The sequence below is a fragment of the Thunnus maccoyii genome, chromosome 5 (genome assembly GCF_910596095.1).
Source record: "Thunnus maccoyii chromosome 5, fThuMac1.1, whole genome shotgun sequence".
NCBI classification, from domain to species: Eukaryota; Metazoa; Chordata; class Actinopteri; order Scombriformes; family Scombridae; genus Thunnus; species Thunnus maccoyii.
This window is the reverse complement of record NC_056537.1, coordinates 31,309,696-31,334,787: the sequence shown is the minus strand read 5'-3', so window position 1 is coordinate 31,334,787 and position 25,092 is coordinate 31,309,696. Positions and strand designations below refer to the sequence as shown.

Below are 25,092 nucleotides of genomic sequence, written 5' to 3'. Positions count from 1 at the left end.
GTTTTGAAGACATCACTCTGGGCTCTGGGCAATTGTGATGCACATTTTTTCACAATTTTCGGACATTTAGTGAGCCTAGTTGCTGTTGGAACCGCAAAATAAATAAATGGTGGGCTCAAAATAAAGATGCTGTTTCTCTGCTAATCTAGAAAAAGCCTATGGTAAAGTCAGTGCCATGTAGTACAGCATGTGGCTATGTCTCTATCACTGTCTTTAGATAGAGAAAGGTATAGCCAATAGGATGATACAACAGGCTGAATGATGTGGTTGTCTGAGGAAAAGGTTTAACTTAACTACATGTAATCCTTGAGTGTACTACGTTTATTAATGTGCTGCCAATATCTTAATGTCATTGCATAACACAACATAAATAATAGCAAACGCCCCACATATTAAACTGACATTTAATGACAAACCTGTCTGTAGTGATGTACCAATTAGCTTAACATTACTGCACCTCACAATATGTATATTTTCTCTTTTGTATCCACTGCAGTTTCCCACAGATAAAATCAAATATGAGCAGGGGCCCTAACTCACATGAGACACATTTGTGGCACATACTTCATTTACAGATCAAAATACAATCTGGATATAAGGTACCAAGTCTGAACAGGGCCACAGTATTAAACACATGTCTAACTTCTTACACAGCATTACAGAGAGAAAGTGAATTACTTAGTCTAGAGAAAGTTAACTATTAGCCTAGCACAGACACAACCTGTGACTGACACTGAACATAACAGACACGGCTAAATACAGTTTTTCATGCACCTGTAGTCCAATATATGTTTAAATTTAACTATGGCGCGCCATAAAAGACCTTGTTTATTGTATGTGATACACAGCTCATTTTGCAACGTCATTTTTCCACTGGAGATTCAACATGGCAAATTAATTTGATTACCTTATGAAAAGTTAATGCAACATTATTTTCTAATATAATGTTCAATCATTAGCCAGTGAATAAGATGCAGTATAAAGGAGTTATTTAAGTTAATTAGAGGGTAAGGTTACTTTACCGTTAGTGTTAGGGATTTTCCTCCCCATTAGAATGAACTTTTCTGGAGTCGTAACACACAGTGATACGAACGCTAGATAAAGGGCTCCATCGACAGTTTTAATATTTTGGTAAATTAACTGTCTAAAGAAGTTATTTGACTCTTATCTAAGGTGGTAATTTGGCGTTTTTAACAACTAACCCTTCACAAATGGTGAAACGACTCAGCAGCCACACATTTCTTCGTCGTCAATTCCTCTCTTTAGCGTCTTCAGGTTAGGCTAACCCATTGTTGCTAACTTTGGAGCTAGCCCCCTTCATTTTCCAGCCGTTGGGGAAATAACAGATGTGACTTTGCTTGGTCTTGAGAATCTGCAGCATTTGTTAACTGTTACACTACAGTTTATACTGTACATTTCCTGCCAAACTGACAACTTACTGCTGATCGTTTCTTCTGCTCCGCTCATATTTATCGTCACTTTTCTGCGCACGCTCTTTCCCACCCGCTACGCACACAAATTACGCAATGCCCTATTCCTTAACGAAGCTACGCTACCAATAGTTTCCCGGGTAACGACACTGGTTAACTCACGTATCGGAACAGCGCTACAGAGAGGCTCCCAAACGCTATTGATTTCCGAATGAATGGATATTTGGCTTTATTTTTGGCATTAAAAAATATTTCTTCTCGTTGTTATAATTAAAACACTGATTGGAAAACACTGATTCAGTAAACGTTTAGTACGTTCAGTAAACGCTTGACTACATCCATGGTTGATTACCATACACTTACCTGGCAGTCTCCATTGGTTTGGGCGAGTTCAAAGCTGAATCTCCTAGTTTTGTCTAGGAGGACTCAATGAATGAAGTAATATTCATTTTAATATTATGACCTTTACATTTAATTTACTTGTACAGTAAATTGAAAACACTGCTAAAATTGTTCCATCTTATACTGGATGAATTATTTGCCACAAAATGGTCACTTGAGTCCTTTCACCAAAGGACTCTGGCCATCTCTGCAAGCGTCAACTGGTCCGTTACCATGTTAGAACTCTAGGATTCTTCATATTTACCTGGTTTTTGGTGTTGACAGCCTGATTCTTTTGTTGGTCTAAACATGTTTAACAAAATTGTCACTAGAATGGTCAATGACAGAATGTCTCTGCTGGTACATATCCCTTTTCTGCAATACATTACCAATATTCATTTCACTCAAATATTTCCTAGCTCTATTCAATCCTAATAAAATTATTCTTTCCTAATAGAGCAAACCAGCCATCCAGTGTGAATGATTACTAATCAATTACTGCGCTATCATGTTTGTCTCCTGACATACTGTACGTGTGCAGTATTTTTATGTTTACATTTTATATTTTCTTGTCACTGCTTATGACCTCTTACTGAATACTCCATATTCTGACATTTATCCCTTTATCTTTCATTGAGTAACCATACCAATGTATGACTCATGCAACAATGGCTATTTGATCTTATGTATACCCTGTAAGCTACTTGTATTTAATTTGGTTTATTATTATTTATGTTATTTTAATTGTTAGACCCAATTATTGTTTCGGGTTGTATGTGTTTGAGGGGGAGGGAGGGAGTGGGTCTAAGTTTAATGGAGATTCTACTGTTTGTGACGCTCTGCTCCTGAGTCCCTCTCTGCAGCCACGCTCTCTCATCCCCAGCCCTCTCCATTGCTCTCTGTCTCCAGCTCCTGCTTACTTCTGTCAGGCCATGTTCTTTCCTCCAACTTCCCAGACCTGCCATCCTCAAGCTGTCCACCAGATGCCCTCGGACCTTCTCTCATTTCCCCATCTACACACCTGGTCCCACTTCTCATCAGTCCTGCAGTTAATTGGCCTACTTTGCCCACTCTTCACCTGAAATTCATTCCCTCATCAGACACTCATTACTCATAGTGGTCCATTTCTTTTATTCTCTGCCAGATTGTTAAGTTGCCATGCTTCATGTCTTTGCTTTCTAGCCTCCAGTCTGTTATCCATTGTTTGTAACCTGAAAACCTGTAGGTGTCCGGCCTGTTTTTGACCTTCTGCCTGAATATTGGACTTCTGATTCTTGCCTGCTCCCTTTTGGATACCTTTGCCTGTTTTTGAACTGTTTTAGCATTGCCTGCATCACTTACTCTGTAAGTGTGTGTATCTCAAGTTCATCATTAAATCATTGAACTCTATTGGTCATCTGCATTTGGGTCCTTTCCCTGTATTCCTGTTATCCTGCTTGCACCAGCTGTAACACTATTACTGTAATTAATAAACTTTAATTAAAGGAAGGCCTTTCCATCTTAACTCTTACTATTTTCTTTGTTGTTTGTTCCATGTTATTAATACTGTAGGGCTTTGAGTTCCACTATGAAAGTGCTATACAAATTAAATGTATTATTTTTTAGATCTACTTGATCTTTTACAAAGTCTTTCTTAATAGAGCGTTAAAGAGGTTTTTTGGGCGACTAGTATTACTAACTCTCCTCTTGGTCAGTCATTTCAGTTAATGACAAAAACATAACAGGTCCTTTGTAGAAAGTTGATCTTTTATTTTGAAAACAGCAGACCAGAAATCGTTGTTGACAGTCACCTCGGAGTTGCCTTATTTTTTCCTCACCCGCATTCCGCGAGGATCCGCTCTACTCTGCCAATGATTGGTTAGTACTCGTTGCCTTGGTTGGTAGGTTTGGTTAAGTTTAGGTATGAGGAGTGAGATGGTTGGGTTAGGGTAAGAATATCAGGATCAGAGCCAATCAAAGGCAGAGTAGGCGGGTCTTCACACAATGCGGGTGGGAAAAAAATAACACCGCCTCCGTTGACGTGCTATCTGCTAGTTCGTAAACTGGCTAGCCTATTTAGAGAAAAATCCAACATTTGCAGCTGAGGCGGGGGCCAGGTGATATTATTTACACGTATCTTTACGGTGATTTCGTTTGTTGTAGTGTCGTCAATAGTTTGGAGTTGTTTCCGGAAACATTGTAGCCAGCGTCGTTAACGTGAGCTAGTTATGCTAGATTTGCAAGGCAATGAAGACGAATTTAGGCGAATTTATTTTCTTTCGAAAGCTTAATATTATACTTGACATTGATACAGCGTTTATGATTATGTTGAAGAGCTATGTATGATTTCTGGTTGTTACACGGTTGGCATTCTTGTAGAGCAAACGACAGGGAGATTAACGCTAGCCAGATGAAAAGCTTTGGCTTGCCACTCTTTGTTGCTAGGCAACAGAACTCTCCACAGGGTGCCTGAAGTAAAGCCTGTAATTACATTAGTGTAGCAAAATCACGCATTGTCACTTGGTTACATGCGTGGTAACCTTTTTTTCTGATGCACTTGAGTTGCCGTTCTTTAAATGATTATATGAAAATATCTCCAATCCTAAAAAATGCTCATACTGCTCTTGTCTTCTTGGCTCTTATCTGATTAGGAGTATAGGCACGATGTTGGTCCCCATATTCACTCTTAAGCTGAACCACAAGATAAACCCCCGCATGGTGACTATAGGAAAATTTGATGGAGTCCACCCATGCCTTACTGCAGCCACACAGGCTGGAAAGGTGAGAGAAATTTACTTTAGAGTTTAGCATGAACAAAAAGTAGATTGGTAGAAGCATGCTTTCTCTCTGAGTACATGATTTCCCCATGATGGGAAGTAAAGGATCAATTTGTTACTTTAATACTTCATATTTAATACTTTTTCATCGTGTGCCATGAACTCTCTTCTCATTATCTTCTCAAGGTTTTTATCCACAACCCTCATGCTCGTGGTCAGAGACCTGTGGCCCACCGACTGAGCCAGAGCACCCAGGACTCCGACATCTCTCTGCTAAACATCAACCAGGCAGTTACTTGTCTGACGGCAGGTACACTGGGACCAAACACCACTGGGGACACACTGTTAGTGGGATCCCAGACCAACCTGCTGGCCTATGATGTCCATGACAATGCTGATATATTCTACAGAGAGGTGAGTGGAACTGAGAAGAATAGGTGGAGGGCTAACTTAGGATGTAGTGGTAAGGACTACTGGGAACGCAGCCTTAGACAAACTAATCAGAATGAAAAATATATATTGTAGAATAGAGGTTATTGCTTGGCATAAGCAATTTTTGTCACATTTCTGTAATTTTAGTTATTAGTTATTTTGCTGATAAACAAATAAAAAATAATAAAGTTCAATGACAATGGTTCAAGTAGAAATGCTTTTCACTCAGCAGAGGAGCCAAATATACCTTGTTTTCTGTTTCTGTTGTGTGTGGGTGTAGGTGACAGATGGGGCCAACGCTATTGTGTTGGGGAAACTCGGGAACATCCCGAATCCTCTTGCTGTCATCGGAGGGAACTGTGCCTTACAAGGCTTTGACTACGAAGGCAATGACCATTTCTGGACAGTAAGAAGACAACATTTTAATATCAGAATACACTACAGTGTGTCTTACATTTAAAAAGTTTGTTTCATTGAGTAACAGTATAACAAACAACTCGTGAGCCAGTGACACTTCATCAAACTGTAGTAAAGTGTGGTGTAAAAGTAAAAAATGTGACTTAATGTCTAAAACCTTAGAATTTGTCCTGAACTAATAATAAATCTACCAAGTTAACAGCACATTTTCATTTGTTATATTTCCATATATCCAACCATTTCATGGCCACTTACTGGACGAGATCATTTGCTCAATTTATTTGGTTCGGCCTATTAATTACACAACACATTCTCTTAATGAAACGACCACATAGGTCGATTGTACCTGCACTCCAGAACAACCCATAGGAGTGTTTTCTAATATGCCGCCTCTGTCAACAGTAATCATCAAAAATAATGATGTTGTGTATATATAATGACGGCACAAAAAACACATGGTTTGGGTTAAAATGATCGCTTGAAACATGGTATGGGTTAAAGTTACATCCTTAAAGTGACATAACCTTCATCATCATGGCAACAGTAAATACCATGACGATCGAAGTTATGGTTTTTAAAAAACTCTCCCGACTCATGGTTGGAAACGGGAAAGGAACAGCAATCTCCTGCGGCTACTTTTTTGTCATCTATCTTTTTTGCTATCCAGCCATCCACCCAACCTGCCTTCTCCTCATGAGAAAATTAGTCACCTTATATTGACGTCATCTGAATTCCGTCACTTCCCTGGCTCATAATTACTACAGCCACTAGATGGTAACTATAGGTCATTTTTGCCGGCTGAGTTTTTGACCTATATTGTTGTTTTTCTTGTGAGGACGGGCTGTTACTTCACATTAGTAGATAGTTAAGTGAATGCATATTTTTATCATTGTTGTTACTTTCAATCCCTGTCAGCTTTAATTGTAACTTTAAATGACTGAATCAAAATTTATGTGGGTTGTATTCACAAAGTATCTTGTTCTTAGGTAACCGGAGATAATGTCAGATCTTTAGTGCTCTGTGACTTCACTGGAGATGGGAACAATGAGGTAAGTCCTGAGACACATGCTGCTTTTCCCCTACAGTGTCTTTTTCTTGTTTCCTTTAGCTCTCCACTGTAAAATGTCCAGATGTTCAATTAAATTGATTAATATTAATAACATAATTTTTAGATTTTTTAAAAAAGTATTATATTTTAAATCATTTTCAGCTCTTGTGTATTGTGTTTACAGCTCCTGGTAGGATCTGAAGACTTTGACATCAGGGTATTCAAAGAGGATGAGCTTGTTTCTGAGATAACTGAAAATGAGGTAAATGGATGAACTGTCTTTCACTCAATTCATCAAGACAGTGGTGTGCTTTTTAAAAATGTGTTGAATTATGTTTTGTAGGGGTCAATCACACAACCATATTTGTAATCAATCATTCATTGTAGATTCTCATATCTGTCCTGTGCTGCGCTGGAGGAGAGTAACACTTTTTAACATGATAACTTCCCTCTGTCCTTCATCATACAGACGGTAACATCACTGTGCCATATGAACGGCAGCAGGTTCGGTTATGCCCTGGCTAATGGCACTGTGGGAGTCTATGACCGCACTGTACGATACTGGAGGATCAAGGTACCACAGTTATCTATTATAATGGACAAGAAAAACTAACCTTATAAGGTAGTAAGAATATACATCAGTAAATCTAATTCAAATCCGAGGCATTTGTATGTTACATCTGTTATATTGGATGCATGCTTTTAATCATTTGAGCAAGCATGCCATCAACTGATGAACTCACCACTCTTTAAGGGCTATTTTACAAACACCCATACCTTAAATATTAATAATGTTTTTTCCATCTCCCTTCTAATAGTGCGCTTTCTCCCCCCATTTAGTCTAAAAATCACGCGATGAGCATCCATGCCTTTGACCTGAATGCTGATGGGGTTGTGGAGCTTATCACCGGCTGGTCCAATGGAAAGGTCAGCACACAACTCAGCTATCTAGAAACGTTCTCTCACACTTCATAGAATGTGATTTGTCATTTGATTTTTGTACGCAATCATTCATTCATTTCCACACTCTCTCTAGCTGGTGTTTATTCTTTTAATCACATCCTCCTGTTGTTCCAGATCGATGCTCGCAGTGACCGCACGGGTGAGGTCATTTTCAAAGACAACTTCTCCTCTTCTGTGGCCGGAGTGGTGGAGGGAGACTATAGGTTGGATGGACAGAAACAACTCATCTGCACCTCCATAGAGGGAGAGGGTATGTTGTGTGTGTGTGTGTGTGTGTATGTGTGTGTGTGTGTGTGTGTGTGTGTGTGTGTGTGTGTGTGTGTATGTGAGGACATGTTGGAATTGGTTGAATGTGGGCCTTCACATGTATGGTTGGATACGTGCTTTTATACATCTATGTCACTGATGTTTTGGAAAAGACCTTCATTTATTGCTATAGTGTTATATACTGCCTTGTCATCACTAATATATCATCAGCTGCCCAACAGTTAAATATTACATAACTGTCAGAAAGAGGAAAGTTTATGTATGTGTGTGTTCATGCATTTCCTTGTGCTTTTTTAAAGGGTAAGTTAACCCAAATTAAAAAAAAAAAGAATGACTAGCTGCTATCAGATGGTTTTGGTTACTAATGACCAAAATTCTGTCAGCTTTAACTGTATTTTGAACTTAATTCAAACATAGCATGCAAACATGATTTGGGTGAACAGACCCTTTAAGCTTGGAATAAGAGGTTTTATCAGTGTTGTCACTGCATGTGTCTTGTAGTCCGTGGTTATCTGCCAGCCAGTAAGGATCTCAAAGGGAATCTCATGGACTCCAGTGCTGAACAGGACCTCATTAGAGAGCTCAGCCATCACAAACAGAATCTGCTGCTAGAGCTACGTAACTATGAAGAGAATGCCAAGGTACGCATATTTCATTTATTCAAATTCCACATGATAGATTCAAAAATACATTCAAAAAGACTTTTTTTTCTGAATATACAATGTGAATATTTCCATTTTATCTAATGGTTCTCGACAGGATATTGTACTACATAATAGCATTATTTACATAAACATTGTTTTTCAATATTTGCATTTTTAGACCAAATACATCATCATACATCAGGCCAGGAAGCCAGTACCGTCTCACAGCTCTTTCATCTCTCATCAAAACTTGCTGTTTTCTAAAGTGTATTAAACTTTACAGCCTCACAGAGTAGCTAATGTGACTATAGGTTTTTAAGTCCTAAGGATCTAAGTGTTGTATGCTGTACAGATTGTAAAGCCCCTCAAGGCAAATTTGTGATATTGGGCTATATACGTTAAATGAAATTGCTATTCTTCTATATAGCACTTAAGGTAAATCATATTGAATGCTATTCTAGTTGTAATTTCTAATCTTTTTTTGGCTGATTCTCTTTTTTCACTTATTGATTTTATTATCATAACTTTTTGGCCATAACCCTATTTGTGTCACAGATAGAAGCACTTCATACAGATAAATACAGGATTTGTAATTAACATCAGGCTGTATATTGTACATGTGAGCATCCACACAAACTGTCACATTGTTTCAGGGTGTGTCAGAGACACACAGCGGCATGGGTGTGATTCCTGCCAACACTCAGCTCCAGACGGCGCTGTCAGTGAGACCTGCGACGGAGGCCCAGAAGGCTCATGTAGAGCTCAGCATTTCCACACCAAATGGTATAAGTTTTTAGCACTTGAGAATTTCAAACATTTTGAGGATCAAGGTTTCAGGCTCTGACTGGGTAAACACTAATAAGTTTGTGAATTTATCTTCTCCAGAAACCATTATCCGTGCAGTGCTCATCTTCGCAGAGGGAATATTTGAGGGTGAGAGCCATGTCGTCCACCCCAGCGCCCAGAACCTGTCAGGCAGTGTCCGAGTCCCCATCGTCCCCCCAAAAGACATACCAGTAGATCTGCATATCAAAACCTTTGTTGGTGGGAAAACTAGGTAAGATGTGTGTGAGTAAGGCAGTGTGCGTGCTGTCGTACCATAATAGTTATATAATTTGAGTGCGGTTCATTAACTTTTAGCACTGTTAAGGAATTTCATATTGGAGTTTCATATTCTTCACCCTCCTCTTCCCCTACACTACACTCCTTTTGTCCACTCCAGCACCCAGTTCCATGTGTTTGAAATCAATCGACAGCTCCCTCGTTTCTCCATGTATGACATCGCGGTTGACCCCTCAGCTGCTCCACCCACTGGAAGGGTCACTTTCAGTATCAACGACCGGCCACAGCGGGTAGGTTGTCAGAGAGTCTGGAGAAAAATAGCAAGAGTGAATAAATCTTGGACAGTATACTAATACTAGAAAGGTATCGCTATACCCTGCTGTTTAAAAACTGTACTATACCCCATTGTATTAGTACCAGCACTTGAAGAATGACAATGTTTTAGTAAGAGCTGTATTTCCTATGAGTTGCATCGATGTGCGACAGCGGCGCCGTGTGTGTGTGCAGTGCTCTGCTCCCACTCCCTGCAGGCATAGTGGGCGTGCAAACCGTTTAGTTTTTTCTCTCACATGCACGCTGCACATTTCATGTTGAACAAGAGTACAGTTGCTTATGCCAACCATCCACGACTTGTTGACGAAGACTGAATATATTATTCAATTACTTTTCCTGATGCTTTACGTTTTAGCCATGGTATCATTTCAGTATCAAGATATTTAGGCAGGTATCATATTGAAGTCATAATTTTGGTATCGTGTCAACACTATTCTGTACAATCTTACAGCATAATCGTAGTAATAACAATTAGACATGCTTATAAATCTGAATCTTATCTCATCTTGCTGTGTGTAGGTGGTGATGTGGTTAAATCAGAACTTCCTGCTTCCAGAGGGAGTAGACAGTCCGGACGTCACTTTTAATTCCCTAAGGGGAGGAGGACTGTTGTCCATCAGCATGGCCAGCAATGGACAGGTACACACAGACATACAAAAACCATAGATTCAAGATTATTTGTTTTTGATGTCACACACGTGCTTTTTTTTACACTTTGTCACAACCAGTTTTAACCTAACAAGAGGATTGATATTGATACATGAGGTCACTAATTTGTAGTATTTGTTGTTTATTTTGTAGAATAACAGCCAACAATCTACTTTGAAGAGTTGATTTTCAATTTTGGACAAAACTCTGATCAGTTTGGAGTAATGACTGTTATTTAGCCTGCTGTGTGAAAGGATCAAATTATTACATGCAGAACCAAACTTGGCCAGAACTTGCACTATTCTGATAAGATTGCATGTATGTTACAAATAGAATAGGTAAAGTAAGTACACAGTACTTTTATACAAATAGTACATTTTATGTGTTAATAATATATTTTTTACATATATTTGAACACTTAAAAAAATGATGACAGTTGAGGATAAAGTGTCAGACTGTGCATACTTATTTTATTGTTTGGCTGTGTAAATCATTTTTATTTCACCTTATCAAGAGTAAACAAAACAATGTTAATTTCCACAAAGTTACAACAGCCCCTGACATGTCCTGTTAAATCAACTAAAATCACTCAGTTAATTAATTTTAATTGGTCCAATCAGATCACTCTGAGAACCGACGATATTGACCTGGCAGGAGATCTGGTCCAATCACTGGCCTCATTCCTGGCAATAGAAGACCTGTCAGCAGAGGCAGATTTCCCCAGCTACTTTGAGGAGCTAAACACCACCCTCACAGAGGTTTGGCTTTAATCTGATTGCTGCTGTCATAAACACTTTATTCTGTTTATTAAATCCAAGAGACTGTATCTTCTGTCCCTCTTTACCTACACAATGATTGATATAACTGCAAGAAATTAATTCTAAATGGAGTTGGTTTTCAATGTGAACTAACAATTAGGAGAGAATGATCACTCAACTGTGTATGCTAACAAACATCAAGCTATGTTTAGTCTTTAATAAGGAAATTGCAGCTATTACCTGTTCCTAGAGGCACAAGTTCATCAGAAACATGTTGCTGTTGCTGTTGTGTTTTTAATATTTGGTCTTGAATATCTGCACGCTAGGTGGATGAGTTCCACTCTGTCCATCAGAAGTTAACTGCAGCGATGGCTGACCACTCCAACTACATTAGGAACATGCTGGTGCAAGCAGAGGATTCTCGCCTTATGGGTGACATGTGAGTTACCACAGTATGCATCCACTACCACTTTATTCAGTGATAATATACTGAACTGGACTCAATCGTTATCCTTGTGTTTGAATACAGGTAATACATGGACAGTACCTCAGCAGACATATTGACATGTTAGAGGAGAAAAAGCACTTGTGTATTTAATAAAATTTATAATGACCACATTTCATTCAGGTCTGGAAAAGGAAAAGAGTTAATGGAAAAGAGTCATCATTAACGTTATTAGTTTTTACTTTCCTTCTCTGCTATAGCAAGTCCAGATGTCTGCTGTGAAAATGGTCTACTGTAATGAATGCTTGTATTTTGTCTTTTTTTTTTTTTTTTACCACAGGACCAAACAGAGGAACAAACTCACTATTATATTTTTCTCTCCCTAATTTATTTTCTTTTTCACCTTTTTCCCCATATTCCCTCTCTGATTTTCTCTCTCTCTCTCTCTGTCCTCTGTAGGACAACTATGAAGAAGCGTTACAGAGAGCTGTACGATCTAAACAGGGATCTTATCAATGAATATAAGATTCGCTCTAACAACCACAATGCCCTACTGGCTTGTCTCAAGTCTGTCAACCAGGCTATACAGCGGGCTGGTAGACTGCGAGGTAGGCCGCCGTGTGTTTCTGTGTTTATAAGTCGCAAGATTCTGGAATTTATAGTATGTGTATTGTTTACATCCTGGATTCAGATGTTTTGCTCTGTCTAGTGTTTGCATGACTGGACATTGACTCTTGGCTCCATTTTTTTGGGGGGCTCCAAAGCTTTTGTACACATTATGAATATTCAAAGCTTTGCTGATGTGGGTGAGGGGGCTGTTGATACTGATAACACACCATGATCACAATGTCTCCATCCTTCTCTTCAGTGGGTAAGCCCAAGAACCAAGTGATCTCCGCCTGTCGAGACGCCATCAAGAGCAATAACGTCAACGCCCTCTTCAGGATCATGAGAGCCGGCACCGCATCCTCCTGAGGGTGGAGGGAGGAAGGCAGGAAAGGACAAGTAGATTGAAAGAGAAAGATGTTCAAGAGCACAATCGATCAGCACTGTATAGTATCTGTTTCCAGCAAGGATGTTCCACCAGAACGATGAGCCTTGGAGGACAAGACACTAGGATTGTGGAATTGGGACACTGTTGTAGCCTTAATCTATCTTTTTTTCATGATTTAGGGAATAAGCAACAGCCTGGCAGCAACATTTGGCACCAGCTCCATAATATTTTTGACTGTAATTGAAACTGGAAATTCTGCTAGCTTACAGAAATAACTTGCCAACCACTGGCTTAGTGCAATGGTGAAATTGCCATCCATCTCAGTCAAGTTCTGTGGCTGTCTGGAAATGCTTGATGTAGTTGCAGTTTAGCTACATAATTGTCAAAACGAGATTATGAGTCAGCAGGCATAAGAGATAGAACTGTTTAGACGCTTCAGCTGGACCAAAACAGGAAGTGGAGCCTTTCCCCAAACCATTTTTCCAAAAAACTTAATTGGAATTGATCGATATGAAAATTTCAACATGCTAGACTTTGCTCACACCCTATACTGTTTGACAGCATCATTAGATACGAGTTACAAAAGAGTTGAGCCTGGTGTCCAGTGAATCTACAGATGCAACAGAGATACCAGGTGATGTTGCACATTTGAAATGTTTAAAAATTCAGGAAAGTCATCGAAACTGCTCATTTGGCGAACATGTGCGTCTGCTGGACCGGCACCCTGACTGTTTAATTCAGCTGACACAGTAATGTTTAGAAAGAGCGCAGCTGGAGCGAGGCAGAGAGCGGCCTCCTCCCACGTAGAGCCCTACCGAGAGTCAGTCGTGCCATTGAAATCACTGGTGGCCCGGATAGTTCTGTACGACAGCTCGCTCAGACTCAGGTCTCTGCTCCCAGCTGTTGTGTGTTTGTGTGATGTTTGTAGCCAAAGAAAACTATTTTAAAATGACTGAATGTCACAAAGGACCAACGCTCTGTGTTTTAACTTGTTTATCTTTTTGTAGATCACACACAGTGACTGTAAATGTAATTTTGTGTTGGTGGCAGAAATTATTATTAAATTAACTTAACTTAAAGGTTTGTGTTACTGTTAGTTGACTTTGGCGTTTTGTCATAAGGGAATGATTTACCTCACAAGTTGGCTTGCTCAGCTATTTATTCTGAATGTACCTCTGGCAGGGTTTGAATATGGGTTTTGGAAACTAGAATTAGTGTTCAGGAAAAAACAGTGAGGTCAGTTCTCTCATCTAAAAAGAGCAGCCGAGCATTTTAGTCCCTTTTCTCATACTGGATATCCTCTTTTGCCTAGTGTTTGAACATCTCTTTGAAACTGCTGAACAGATGTGAAGCGCCATTAATTTCAGCCCACTTACTGCTTAAGTCCCCCAGAGTCATACCATACCGTACATGATTCATACCAAGCCATGTAGTCAGCTACTCAGCACCTGCACTGCAGTGATCAGGGGTTTAGTGATTTACTTAAGGACGCTTCATCTGTAATCACTTGGGTTTCCACTCACTAGACTTTGTTTATTATTTGAAAAGTATCAGAGGAACATTTCACTTACACAAATGTTGTTAATGTCCAATTTCTACCACATTCATGTAGTTTTTCCTTAGTAAAAATGTTATAAGTATCAAATATGCATGCATAAAGCACAAGCATAAAGATTAACAAGGTGAAACAAACTCAACACACAAAACAAATAGTTAATGAGCATAATCTCTGAGAGGAAAAGCAAAAAATTGAAAAATATATAGTTACTGAAATATTTGACTTCCAGTTTTTGGTCATGCATCTACCACATGAACCATGCTATATATTATTCCTACATTCATTTATTCACATATATGGTTATATGAACTTTTTATTATTATTATTATTGACTCACAAAAATACCAACCAAAAAACAGAAAATACAGCATTCTGACAATGAATTAACAAGTGAGTCCTATCATTTCTAACCCTCACAAACCAATCTGCAAATCTGAACCAACCCTTTACCCACAACTCAAACACTATCAGTCATAAACATTACTACCATCCTTCAGTTCTCACTGTACTCACATCTTACAGCAGAGGTGTGTTAATACTGTAGAGCAGCACTGACAGAAAGAAGAGAACAATTATTAACTTAATTAAAAAAAAGAAAAAAAATCAAAAATTCTGTCTGAGTTGGCATATTTACATAAAACAATCCGATTATTCATGATTACCTTCTTTGTGACGATACATAGCAAGAGATCCTTTTGTTCTTTGAAGATAATCTGCTCAAGTTATGCAGTTTTTATTATTTATCAGGTCATTATAGCTGCACTATACCCTACACCCTACTCTGTGATAATACTAGAAACCTTCTCTTCATTTTTTTATTTCTTACTCTCTGCTTTTTCCACCTCAACTTCCCTACTTTCCTATATAGGTCTGATAGTATCCACACATGTCCACTCACAGCTGAATTCTTTAGGTCCAACATATGGTTCAGTAAGGATCCCTGCCTGATCGGCTTGGTGGAGTGGGCGGATTCAAAGCACTGGCAATAAGGATCCAGTCTGAAGTCATAAATCACTATTACTGCTGCTCGTGCTGTGAGTGTCTCTGCTTTTGTTTGCTCTCTGGTGTGGAGTGTGCTGCTGAAGCTTGTAAGATGTATTTAAATACACAGTGACTTGTTTGACTTGAACACGGTTTAAGTATGTTAAAAGCAGTTTGAGCCTTTGAATGTTGAGCTGTGTGAGTCATTACAGTACGTGTTCTTCCCTCCTCTCATTCTCATTTTCATCTTATGCACAGCCTTTATTTTCCCAGCTTCCTCCTGGCCTCGCCTTCTCATCTTCATCTCATCCTCACTTACACAATCTCATTTGTGCATCCTCTTCCTAGAGTGGCAGGCCTGGAAATCAAATACAGCTCATACAATACTCAGCTGGAGGAATTAAAGCTTCTCTGATGGAAAGCATCAACAAGCAATAACCTCAATATGTGTCCCCTGCAGGCTTCTGTAGATGGCTCTGCTCTCTGGTTCCCTTGTAGAGAAACAACAGAAACTCATGACTCATTATTAAAACTTTTACTCCCCTTGTATTTATTCCTCTCTTCTCTTTCTTCCCTTTCCATCCTCCCCAGTTGCTGTGTTGGCATCTGGCTTGAAGTTGCTCCTTTCCAATTTAAGTCACGTGGTCATACTAAAAGACTAAAGATGCTGCCTTCACGTGCTCCTGGTTAGCTCCTGCTTCTGACCACTGGCGCATGAAAAGTCATATTCAAGTACCATCATTTTAAATGGTATATTAGCAATATTGATATTGTGAATCAGTTTTATCATCTGTACCTTACGTTTGAAATCACCACTTCATTTAATGTCAATTCGGTTATTTTCATATTCTTTCAGGCTATATTAACTCATTAAGGCGCACTAAAATCAGTTGAAACCATCATAATTTCGTTATAGAGGTTTATATTTTTGTTGGTTGTCATTAACATCATTAACACTTTTCCAGTGCTATTTTGTTAATGGTGCAGATATACGAAAGTTCAGTCAGTACAGACCCTCTGCACAAAAACTCAAAAAACTAACAAAACTTCACATTTATACGTTCGCATTGTTTCCGTCGTGCAGTAGACAACTTGTGAAAGCGATATTTCCTACAGCACTTAAAGGCAACAAGAGCGCAGTAGCTCGTAAAGAGAGGCTCATCAGCGCCAGGTCTGACAGAGAGGTACAGTCTTATCTTCTGTCCAGGTACAGACACACACACGCATACACACAGCATCTGGGCTGCTCTCTCCTCTTTTATCGCTGAATCATTTTCTCCGCAAACTTCGGAAGCCAGTTTTCTTCAGGCTGCAGTTTGCAAAGTTGAGCCTCCGCCGCAGTTTCAGACACCCAGAGCACATATGTTTTCAGTTTGAACCCCTCCTCCGTCTCGTCTGGTAAGTTTGCATGACTTACACTACTCATCGATCATTTCATAAACGTTTGTGTTATAAAACAGGACATGTCCGTTGTTGAAACAGTGAAACATGAGGGATGTGCATGGCGAAAAATGAGCTTCTCTGCGTAACTTGTGCGAAAAGTCCTGCTTGTCTGGAAATGTGTGCTCTGTGACCAATATGAGTCACGTATATAACTCAGGAGTTAAATATTTTCAAAAGTTTTTCAAAATATATTTTTCAAAAATATTTTCATCAACATTTAGACATGTTTACTCCAAATGACATCAATGTTGGGACACAGTGTTCTTTGAAATAGACGGTACCATCATGTTCACTTACATAAGACACTCCCCCTCCTGAACGGACTGGGATGGGAGTAGTTATTGCTATTTTATCAATAACATTTTAGCCAAATTTAGTCATTTTTCATACAAATGCCAAGACAACTTTTGAACTCTAAATTGTCAAAAAAAAAAACAACCTATGCTGGGAAGTAAATAATGATCATTTGAAAATGTAAGTAGTCGTTGTAATAAATAAAACTTGGAAAGGAGCATTTCCTGAAGAAAATATGTGTGTGACTGCTGTCAGCTGACAAACTGAATAGTTTGGTTTTGCACTGTTGTGTTTTGCAGTAGTTTAGTATTATATGCATTTGATGTTCTTAGTGTAGTATAACCAGGGCCGTGCACAGACATTTTGGGGGACAGGTGCTCTACCAACAACAAAAAAAAAAAAAAAAAAAAAAAAAGAAAATTAAAAAAAGACACTGATAACTGAATACATGAAATCACATTACACATTACACGTCTGTTGGGTCGTCTCATTCTTTAATATAGCCAGCAGCTAATTACTCTGGTGGCATCTTAAAGCCTGTTTCCCCCCAAAGCCCTTGGAGCCTAAAAACTGCTGCTAACAGGAGAGTTGCTGACACAGGAGGAGGGGAGGGGAAGAGAGGGGTGGGGATGGGAGGGGAGGGGAGCGGAGGGGAGAAAATGTCATTGGAAAAAAATATAATTTCTAGAATGATATGGTCCATCACAGTTCATTTGCATGTTGAAGTCAATATTTGGAAACTTGCATGAAGTTGCTACTGTAAATTCAGTAGCATACTGGAACTGAAAACAGCTCATTGGCTTAACATATGCTGTAATGTTGTAATCATGAGTTCATAAAGGGATGATAAGCATGTGGAGACTGAATGAAGTTGAAATTGCTCTAAAATTGCTGTATTATAAATACAATGGGAGCAGATGGGGCTTCATTAACTTCCATCTATTTTATCACTCATAAACCATAACGTTTGATCAACATGTCACACTGAGCATTATGACATTTGAATGGAGTTTCTACTGTACACAGTGGCAGACTTATAAATACAATGGAAGTCTATGTATTCTTATTTTAATACATCAAAAAGTAGTTAAATATGTATTAAATATGCAGATGCATAATGTATGCAAATGTAGCATACATTTGCATACATTTATGCATAATTGTGCACAGTTTGATATAAGAACGGTATGTGTTGGTTGGATGGTTTTTGAGTTACAGACGAGCAAAGAAACATACGGAATAATAAAAGTAATAATAAGTATGCAAGACAACACAAGTGTGATTCCTGTACAGAAACAAATGACTGTATTGATTTATGGCTCTACCTCCTCAGTAAAGTGAAAGTAGTGAGGAGGGGACAAGCAATAAGGAGCTGAATAGTTTATGTTTCATTTCAGTATTTAAGGACTTCAACCAAATCCTATTCACTTTCACATTGCTTTTATTTCCTGCTTGTTGTGTTGTCTTGGTTATAGCTTTGATTGTTGCTTTTATTGTCCAGGATGCACATGTCCACTGCTGCCTGAGGAGTAGGGGAGGATGAAGACTGACACAATGGATCCAGTGATATGTACGAAGGAGCCAATAAGATGTGTTTTTACAGACAAACTGTGAAGTTCGAGGTACAATTTGGCAATGCAGCAGAGAGGAGAGAGGAATATCCTCGTATCTCTTTTTCAGACTCAGCAGAGTAGCCTACAAACCCAGATAAAAGTGGTGAACCCCTCCAAGCTGAGATGCAGTATAAACTGCAGCTGCCCCTTTTCAATGCATTCCTGTTCAATACTTAACTGAAGTCAGTGTCTTCAGAAGATGCTGAGGAAGATGGTAATGATGAGGAGGATCCTCCACGTGAAGGGAGATGTGATGTGCACGATGCTGCTACTGGTGCTATTCTGCCTGCTGCTGTACGCCCGCCAGGTAAGGACAGAACCAGTCACAGCACAGGAGTGGCTAGATTTAGATAGTTATGCCTCCGTGCCAGCGAGAGCCGTGGTCGGAGGCATTGTGTTTTCGAGAAAGGTCAATCTGCGTGACACACCCACTTTACTACACACCCACTTTGCAGCAACATCCATATCTGAAGCATCGTCTACTGTCATGGCTACAACTTTGTGTTCCATCAGAATCAGCGTTATTGGCCAAACATGTGAACACATACAAGGAAAATACACTTAATACCTTTTATTAAATTCCTTCAAAGTTTTCACTACTAATATTATGTGAGTCTGGACAGACATGGATGTAAACTGCAACTTAGCCGGTTGGTGGAGGCATACAACCACAAGGCAGTATTTAAAGTTTTGCTTTGCTATAGTGCACAAACCTCTCCCTATCATAAAGTACTTATCAAGTCTTAACAAATTACCTGTCCTTTTCCAATGTCCCACAAAATTCTCTCTCCAGGTCCTGGTGTCCTCTGGGTGGGACAGACCTGAGTGGAAGCTGGAGATCCATAGCTCTACCAGCTCCAGCCGAACCCTGCTGGGAGCCAATGGGGCCAAAGTTGGCCAGGAGTCTCCAGGGGTATGACCTGATCTGATACAGTTTATGAATGTGTGTGTGTGCGTGCATGTGCATGTTTGCATGTAGGTATCAGAATCAGAGTAGCTTCATTCATAGTACAATGTATTATGTGTATGATGGGTGTAAGTATAATGTTTTTACTGGAAATTTAAAGCTGCACATTTTATACTAACGGTGCATCAAAGGACAATGTATAATGTGAAAGGGGTTGCTCGTAGTGATGAACTCACATTGAATTACCACCAACTTTGCAGTTCCCTTTATCACTTCTTAGCATCTTTCAGCTCATTGCTCACCGCCCACAGCTCTAATGTTTTGGCTCAGTCTCATCTTCCTCATCAGCTTTGGTTTCAGATGCAGTAAGCTTCTATTTTCAGCAAAAAAGCTTTGATACACCTCTGATACACCTAAATGATTCACATAGTGGAGTAGCCAAATAGCCAGATAATCCCCTCAGGATTTGGTGGAGACTAAAACAAATGGAGTGAATATTGTACTATTGTAGAAACACGACTCTAAATGAATGCTAATGTTATTTTGTGTCTGCTGGATGTGTAAATAGCCAACTGTTTTTTCACACATCTGAGACATTCGTAACAACTTTATAATGTAATAATATATCAGTGTTGTGTTTACAGCTTGTTCTGCTGCCCCCAAGTGGCCAAAAAATCAACTAACGCTGCTTTAAGGTCATTGTTTTTAAATTTGTGTTGCAACACACTGGTGTGCCACTGGAAATATTAGAGGGAACAGCAAGGGGTCACCAATGAATAATACTAACCAGAGGCTGTCAGCTGGAAATTGGAAAACACTGTACAATAAGCAAAAATTTCAATACCATTTCATCTGTGCAAGTGGCTTCACTGCTGAACCACAGCAATGTGGTTGTAAGAATACAGCATGAAGATATGGGCAGACTATGGAACTGAATAATAAGTGCGTCGAACCTTGCATGTACACTTGTTTCAACAGTAAAATATGAATTTGCACCACTATACAACTTGTTGCGATTTGCATCACCCTAATCTGGTGAGTTTCAAGAAAATGGTAACATGTAGAATTTACCAGGATACATTTATATCAAATAGGTTTTTAAATTTGGGTCAGCATTATTCTCATTTCACACATTTGTCAAGCCATCAGTTTCCATCTGTATTTGGTGTCATTATGTTGTGGTTGATTTTACATCACATGACGAAAAGTAACGTTATCCTGGTTTGCAGAGACTGTTAGAAAGTAAGTGTTTCAAGTGATAAGTGAAGGCAGAGATGACTTTGCAGGATGATGTGAGGAAGACTTCTGTGACGAATCAGTGAAACCAGACCAGGGTTGGATGTGATATGTTGACCTGAAGTTGTTGAAAGGAAATCATTATTTGTTAGTGTAGCTCACACCTCACTTAAGGAAATGATGCTCTTTGTGCTCACAGAGAAACAGCAGTGAGTGTGGAGATATACTCATATACTGTCTGCTGGTGTTTTGCAATGATGAGCTGAAATCCACAAGCAGTATGTGTTGCATGAACATTCATACTGAGTGCATCAGTATGATGTTTTATATGAACCATTAAGAGATAAACATGAAGCAGTATAAACAGAAATTATGGTGATATCTTCAGTGTTATTTTAGCTTTTTAGCTTTCTTATTTTTGTTCACTACTTATGCATGTTTGCACATAGTCGCTAAATTTATAATACGTTCATTGAAATGACATTTGTTTTAATAAATGTCCTCTGTCTTACATCATTTCTCCTAATTAGCAGTTACCATCCAGCCCTTCAGAGCCACAGCTGCCTGCATGCAGGCCCCAGTCCAAGTCTAAACCTCCTCAGCCCAAATCCAAACCTCAGGTCAAACCTAAGGGAAAATCCAGGTCACGACAGAAGAATGTTGTGCCGACCAAGGCCACTGGCAATCCTCTACCCACGTTGCCACCATTTGACTTTGAGAGCTATCTGAGAGAGAAGGATAACAGAAACTTTAAGCTGCTCATAGACCAACCAGAAAAATGTCACATTGGAGCAGAGGAAGAAGGAGGAGGAGGAAGAGGGTCTACCACTGCTCCCTACATGCTCATCGCAGTGAAATCTATTGCTGCGGATTTTGATAAGCGGCAGGTAAAATATGCCTTTGCCAGAAAAAATATTAGCCACTAAAACTTTTGCTGTGAATCAGCAAAGTAATTAAGCTGTGTTGTTTGGATAATAACATGGATTAAATGCCTACATGTAATGTGAAAGGGGTCCCAAGTAATAATGAACCCACAGAGAATTATCACCGAACTCTGCAGTTGCCCTCAGCTCTTTTTAGTGTCTTTCAGCTCATTGTTTTTGTTTTTTTGTTTTCCGTCCCGCAACTCTGCAGTTTTGGTTCACCGCTGTCAACAGTGTCGTTTCTACATGCAGCGGGCAGATGTATTCTGTGAAAAAGCTCCGATAAACCCACTGAACTCTCCCTTTTCAGCACCAAACGACAGCCAGATAAAGTTAGCGACTAACTGGTGAACATAGTGGAGCATTTAGCAGCTCAAGAGCCAGATATTTCTCTCAGGAGTTGGTGGAAACCAAAACAGAGAGCTTGAAATTGGACTTACGTTCATCAGGTGAAATAAAAATTAGTTCGCCATAATAACTTTATATGTTTATAATATGTAAGTGTTGTGTTTACAGCTTGTTCCACTGCCTCAAATGGCAGCGTTTTCACGTCTTTCAGCTCATTGTTTTGGTTTTCCAGCTCACACAAAGTTAGCTATTGGCTGGTGAACAGAGTAGAGCATTTAGCAGCTGAAGGGCCAGATGTTTCTCTCAGGACTTGGTGGAGATCAAAACAGAACTAGGAGAGTGAATATTGGACACCATTATGACCCCAAAGGAATGTTAATTTTGCTCTGTCTGCTTGACATGTAAACAACTATTCACCATGTCGACTTCATGTGTTAACAACACTTTTTGCTGTCAATCAATTAAAACACAGGTCTGAGCTGATGTTTTATTCACTCAGTTTCTTAGTCAACAAAATAATCTCTCTCTCTCCACATTTAATTCTTTCAGGTGGTACGTCGGACCTGGGGTAAAGAAGGACATTTCAAAAATGGTGTGTCCATCCGTACTCTTTTCCTACTGGGTGTTCCCAGGAATCGGACTGCCTTGCCTCTGTGGGATCGGCTCCTGGCCTATGAGAGTGAAACCTATAGGGACATCCTGCTGTGGGACTTTGAGGACACCTTCTTCAACCTGACACTGAAGGAAACACACTTTCTGGAATGGATCAACAGCAGCTGTCCTCATGTCGAGTCAGTCTCCATAAAACTAATCTGAATCATGAGTTGAGCTAATTCCTAGCATTATGTGACTCATACCTGATGTCTTTCTTGTCTTTTCCTGTTATGATTTCTCATACAGGTTCATCTTCAAGGGTGATGCTGATGTGTATGTGAACATAGAAAACATACTAGAGATGCTACAAGGTCAAAAGTCAGATGAGGATCTCTTTGTTGGTGATATTATTGTCCATGCTAAACCCATTCGACGCCGAAGTTCCAAGTATTACGTGCCAGAGTTTATGTATGGAGGGGGTTTGTACCCATCTTATGCTGGGGGAGGAGGGTTTGTCATGTCTGGACATACAGCTCGGAGACTTAGCACTGCCTGTCAACAGGTACTTAAAAGTTAGAAAAATAAATTTTAACAACTTAGTGTGTCTGTTTTTAAGAATTCTTTGATATACAATTTTTTTTTTTACCTCTAGGTGGAGTTGTTCCCCATTGATGATGTCTTTCTGGGAATGTGCCTCCAGCTGATTGGCGTTAAACCGTCTCGCCACCGGGGCTTTCGGACTTTTGGAATTCCCCGACCATCTGCAGCACCCCACCTTCAGACATTTGACCCTTGCTTCTACCGGGAACTCATGGTTGTTCACAGCCTCAGTGTGCCCCAGATCTGGCTCATGTGGAACCTGCTGCATGACCCCAAACTGAGCTGCCACAACAGGACCAGCCCAACGTCCTGGCCCTTCAGGTGGAAGGATAAGGTGGGAGATGCAGGAGAGGAGACTGACTACGGTGAGAAGCAGGTGTTTGTCACGCATTAGTGACTTCCGGCAGGGATGAGTGGGATCTGCAAGAGCCCGAGCATGTAGAAAATGGATGTGGCCAACTTGAAAGCCCTGTGATGTTTTTAAAAGCACAGTTGACTCATATGAAACTTTTATCCAACCTGGCAGATTGTCTTTGGGGAAATGAATTGGCAAAGGCCAAATGTGCTTCAGGTTTTTCAGTAAGGAAGCCCAAAGAGAATTTAGGCTTCTGCTATCAGAGTGTTTGTTCATACAGTGTTTGTGAACAGCAGTGCAGCAAGACCTGGATTTGTATGAAAGATTGCTCTCAAGTTATTATAATTGTCTTTTGTGTCTTGTGTCTTTTTTAACCATAAATTTGATGTAAGACTTTGAATGTAATGTGCTGTAATTGTTTGCACAGCAACAAGCAATCCGAAAAGACAACATAACGAAATGTGGTTTGCTGGTTTAACCCCATTGAAGTGTAAATGCAATGTTAATATTCTGACATTCATTGGACTATGTGGACAGTCAGGACTGCAGATGGCTGTGTACTGGGCGTGTGGGAAGACAGAAGAGACTCTTCATGGTCTGATGTGAATCAGAGGTAACTTGCAGAGATGTTCTTTTCTCCCTTAATGCTGGATAGATGCACACATGGACGGTCACAGTATCTGTTCCCTGGAGGAACAACAAATGATGCCTAAATGGAAACCGGCTGCACACTGGGAGCTAGCTGGGACCATAGTACACACTCACACACATACACACACATGCAACAAAACCTCTGCTGAGTGTTTGTGAGAAGGCCGCAGTCAGGCATGTGAACACTCTTTTTTCACATTTCATGTGAACATTTCAGTTATTACTATAATTATAATGACTTGATTTGTTTTGTGTTACTTTTTGTGTTTTTCTTTAAACCTCTTTATATACTCACCGTCATGTTTTAAAAAAAAATTCAAAATGCTGTAAGGTAGATTTATACAGAGAAACAGTCATATTTAACTGCATTCCAACAGAAAAACACATTCACAGATCTAGATGGATCACGTGGAACACAATGGATGTAGTTGAAAAATAGTGTTATGCCTTGCACACATTTTGAATTTAATAATTTAGATTTTGCACTCTGTTCAGTACAACTTTCAATTCTGAAAGCTTTAAAACAACAGCTAATTTGATTTTAGATGTTAAGTGAAGTAAATGTTAAAGTAAAAGTAAACTTGAGATGTTTAGAAAAATGTTCCATAATTATGACACTTCAAATGCTCAACTTAAGCAGATAAATAATCAACCTGGTGTACAGAATGTGCTTTTTGGTTAAATGGTATCTTGCCAAAAACTTGTGAGGCTGGTTGGTGAGAGGTTTTAGTCAACAACATGGTTCATTGTCAGTGCCCCAAAAAATGCCATTCTTGTTCAGGGAGACACACATTATTGTTAAGTCATAAATTTATCATAAGATGCATGACTGTGGCTGCAGGAATGGGGTCACGAAGGTCTTAACTGCGTCAGGCTGAATGCAGACACACTGTCAGTGTAAATGTACAGAAAAGTTGGTCAGTGTGGGTATTTAGAGTTTTGGATCTGGGACATTAGACTGTTTATTAATTAAAACAATTATAAGTTGCTTTTTGAATAAAGTGTGTGGAA

At 39.5% G+C, this 25,092-nt stretch overlaps 3 protein-coding genes across 9 annotated transcripts in view; 2 read left to right on the top strand and 1 right to left on the bottom strand.

The window, feature by feature from the left end:
• Positions 1-1,144, bottom strand: part of setd6 (SET domain containing 6, protein lysine methyltransferase) — a 31,204-nt gene extending 30,060 nt beyond the window's left edge. The window contains exon 1 of the mRNA XM_042411905.1: positions 1,023-1,144. Within this exon, the coding sequence (XP_042267839.1) occupies positions 1,023-1,050 (28 nt within the window). The 5' untranslated portion in view covers positions 1,051-1,144. The remainder of the gene's footprint in view (positions 1-1,022) is intronic.
• Positions 1,145-3,613: 2,469 nt separating this feature from the next.
• On the top strand, positions 3,614-13,657 carry bbs2 (Bardet-Biedl syndrome 2). 3 transcript variants are annotated; one of them, XM_042411903.1, is made up of 18 exons: positions 3,614-3,668; positions 4,442-4,571; positions 4,754-4,981; positions 5,280-5,405; positions 6,403-6,465; positions 6,649-6,726; positions 6,934-7,038; positions 7,305-7,391; positions 7,542-7,677; positions 8,196-8,335; positions 8,992-9,121; positions 9,224-9,395; positions 9,561-9,690; positions 10,253-10,372; positions 11,002-11,139; positions 11,466-11,578; positions 12,044-12,192; positions 12,453-13,657. In XM_042411903.1, exons 2-18 carry the CDS (start codon positions 4,455-4,457, stop codon positions 12,557-12,559), a joined length of 2,139 nt encoding a protein of 712 aa, XP_042267837.1. In that variant the 5' UTR covers positions 3,614-3,668; positions 4,442-4,454; the 3' UTR covers positions 12,560-13,657. The 3 variants fall into 3 exon arrangements, with proteins under 3 accessions (XP_042267837.1, XP_042267836.1, XP_042267838.1); XM_042411902.1 differs by lacking the exon at positions 3,614-3,668 and adding an exon at positions 3,684-3,907; XM_042411904.1 differs by lacking the exon at positions 3,614-3,668 and adding an exon at positions 3,983-4,007.
• A 2,586-nt stretch (positions 13,658-16,243) lies between these two features.
• On the top strand, positions 16,244-24,338 carry b3gnt9 (UDP-GlcNAc:betaGal beta-1,3-N-acetylglucosaminyltransferase 9). Of its 5 annotated transcripts, none has more exons than XM_042411196.1 (8): positions 16,244-16,324; positions 16,412-16,515; positions 18,356-18,774; positions 19,261-19,380; positions 21,141-21,497; positions 22,431-22,672; positions 22,782-23,037; positions 23,128-24,338. In XM_042411196.1, exons 3-8 carry the CDS (start codon positions 18,667-18,669, stop codon positions 23,467-23,469), a joined length of 1,425 nt encoding a protein of 474 aa, XP_042267130.1. In that variant the 5' UTR covers positions 16,244-16,324; positions 16,412-16,515; positions 18,356-18,666; the 3' UTR covers positions 23,470-24,338. The 5 variants fall into 5 exon arrangements, with proteins under 5 accessions (XP_042267130.1, XP_042267131.1, XP_042267132.1 ...); XM_042411197.1 differs by having other exon boundaries at positions 16,250-16,515; positions 18,356-18,424; positions 18,535-18,774; XM_042411195.1 differs by having other exon boundaries at positions 16,253-16,324; positions 16,416-16,515.
• The last annotated feature ends 754 nt before the right edge of the window (positions 24,339-25,092 follow it).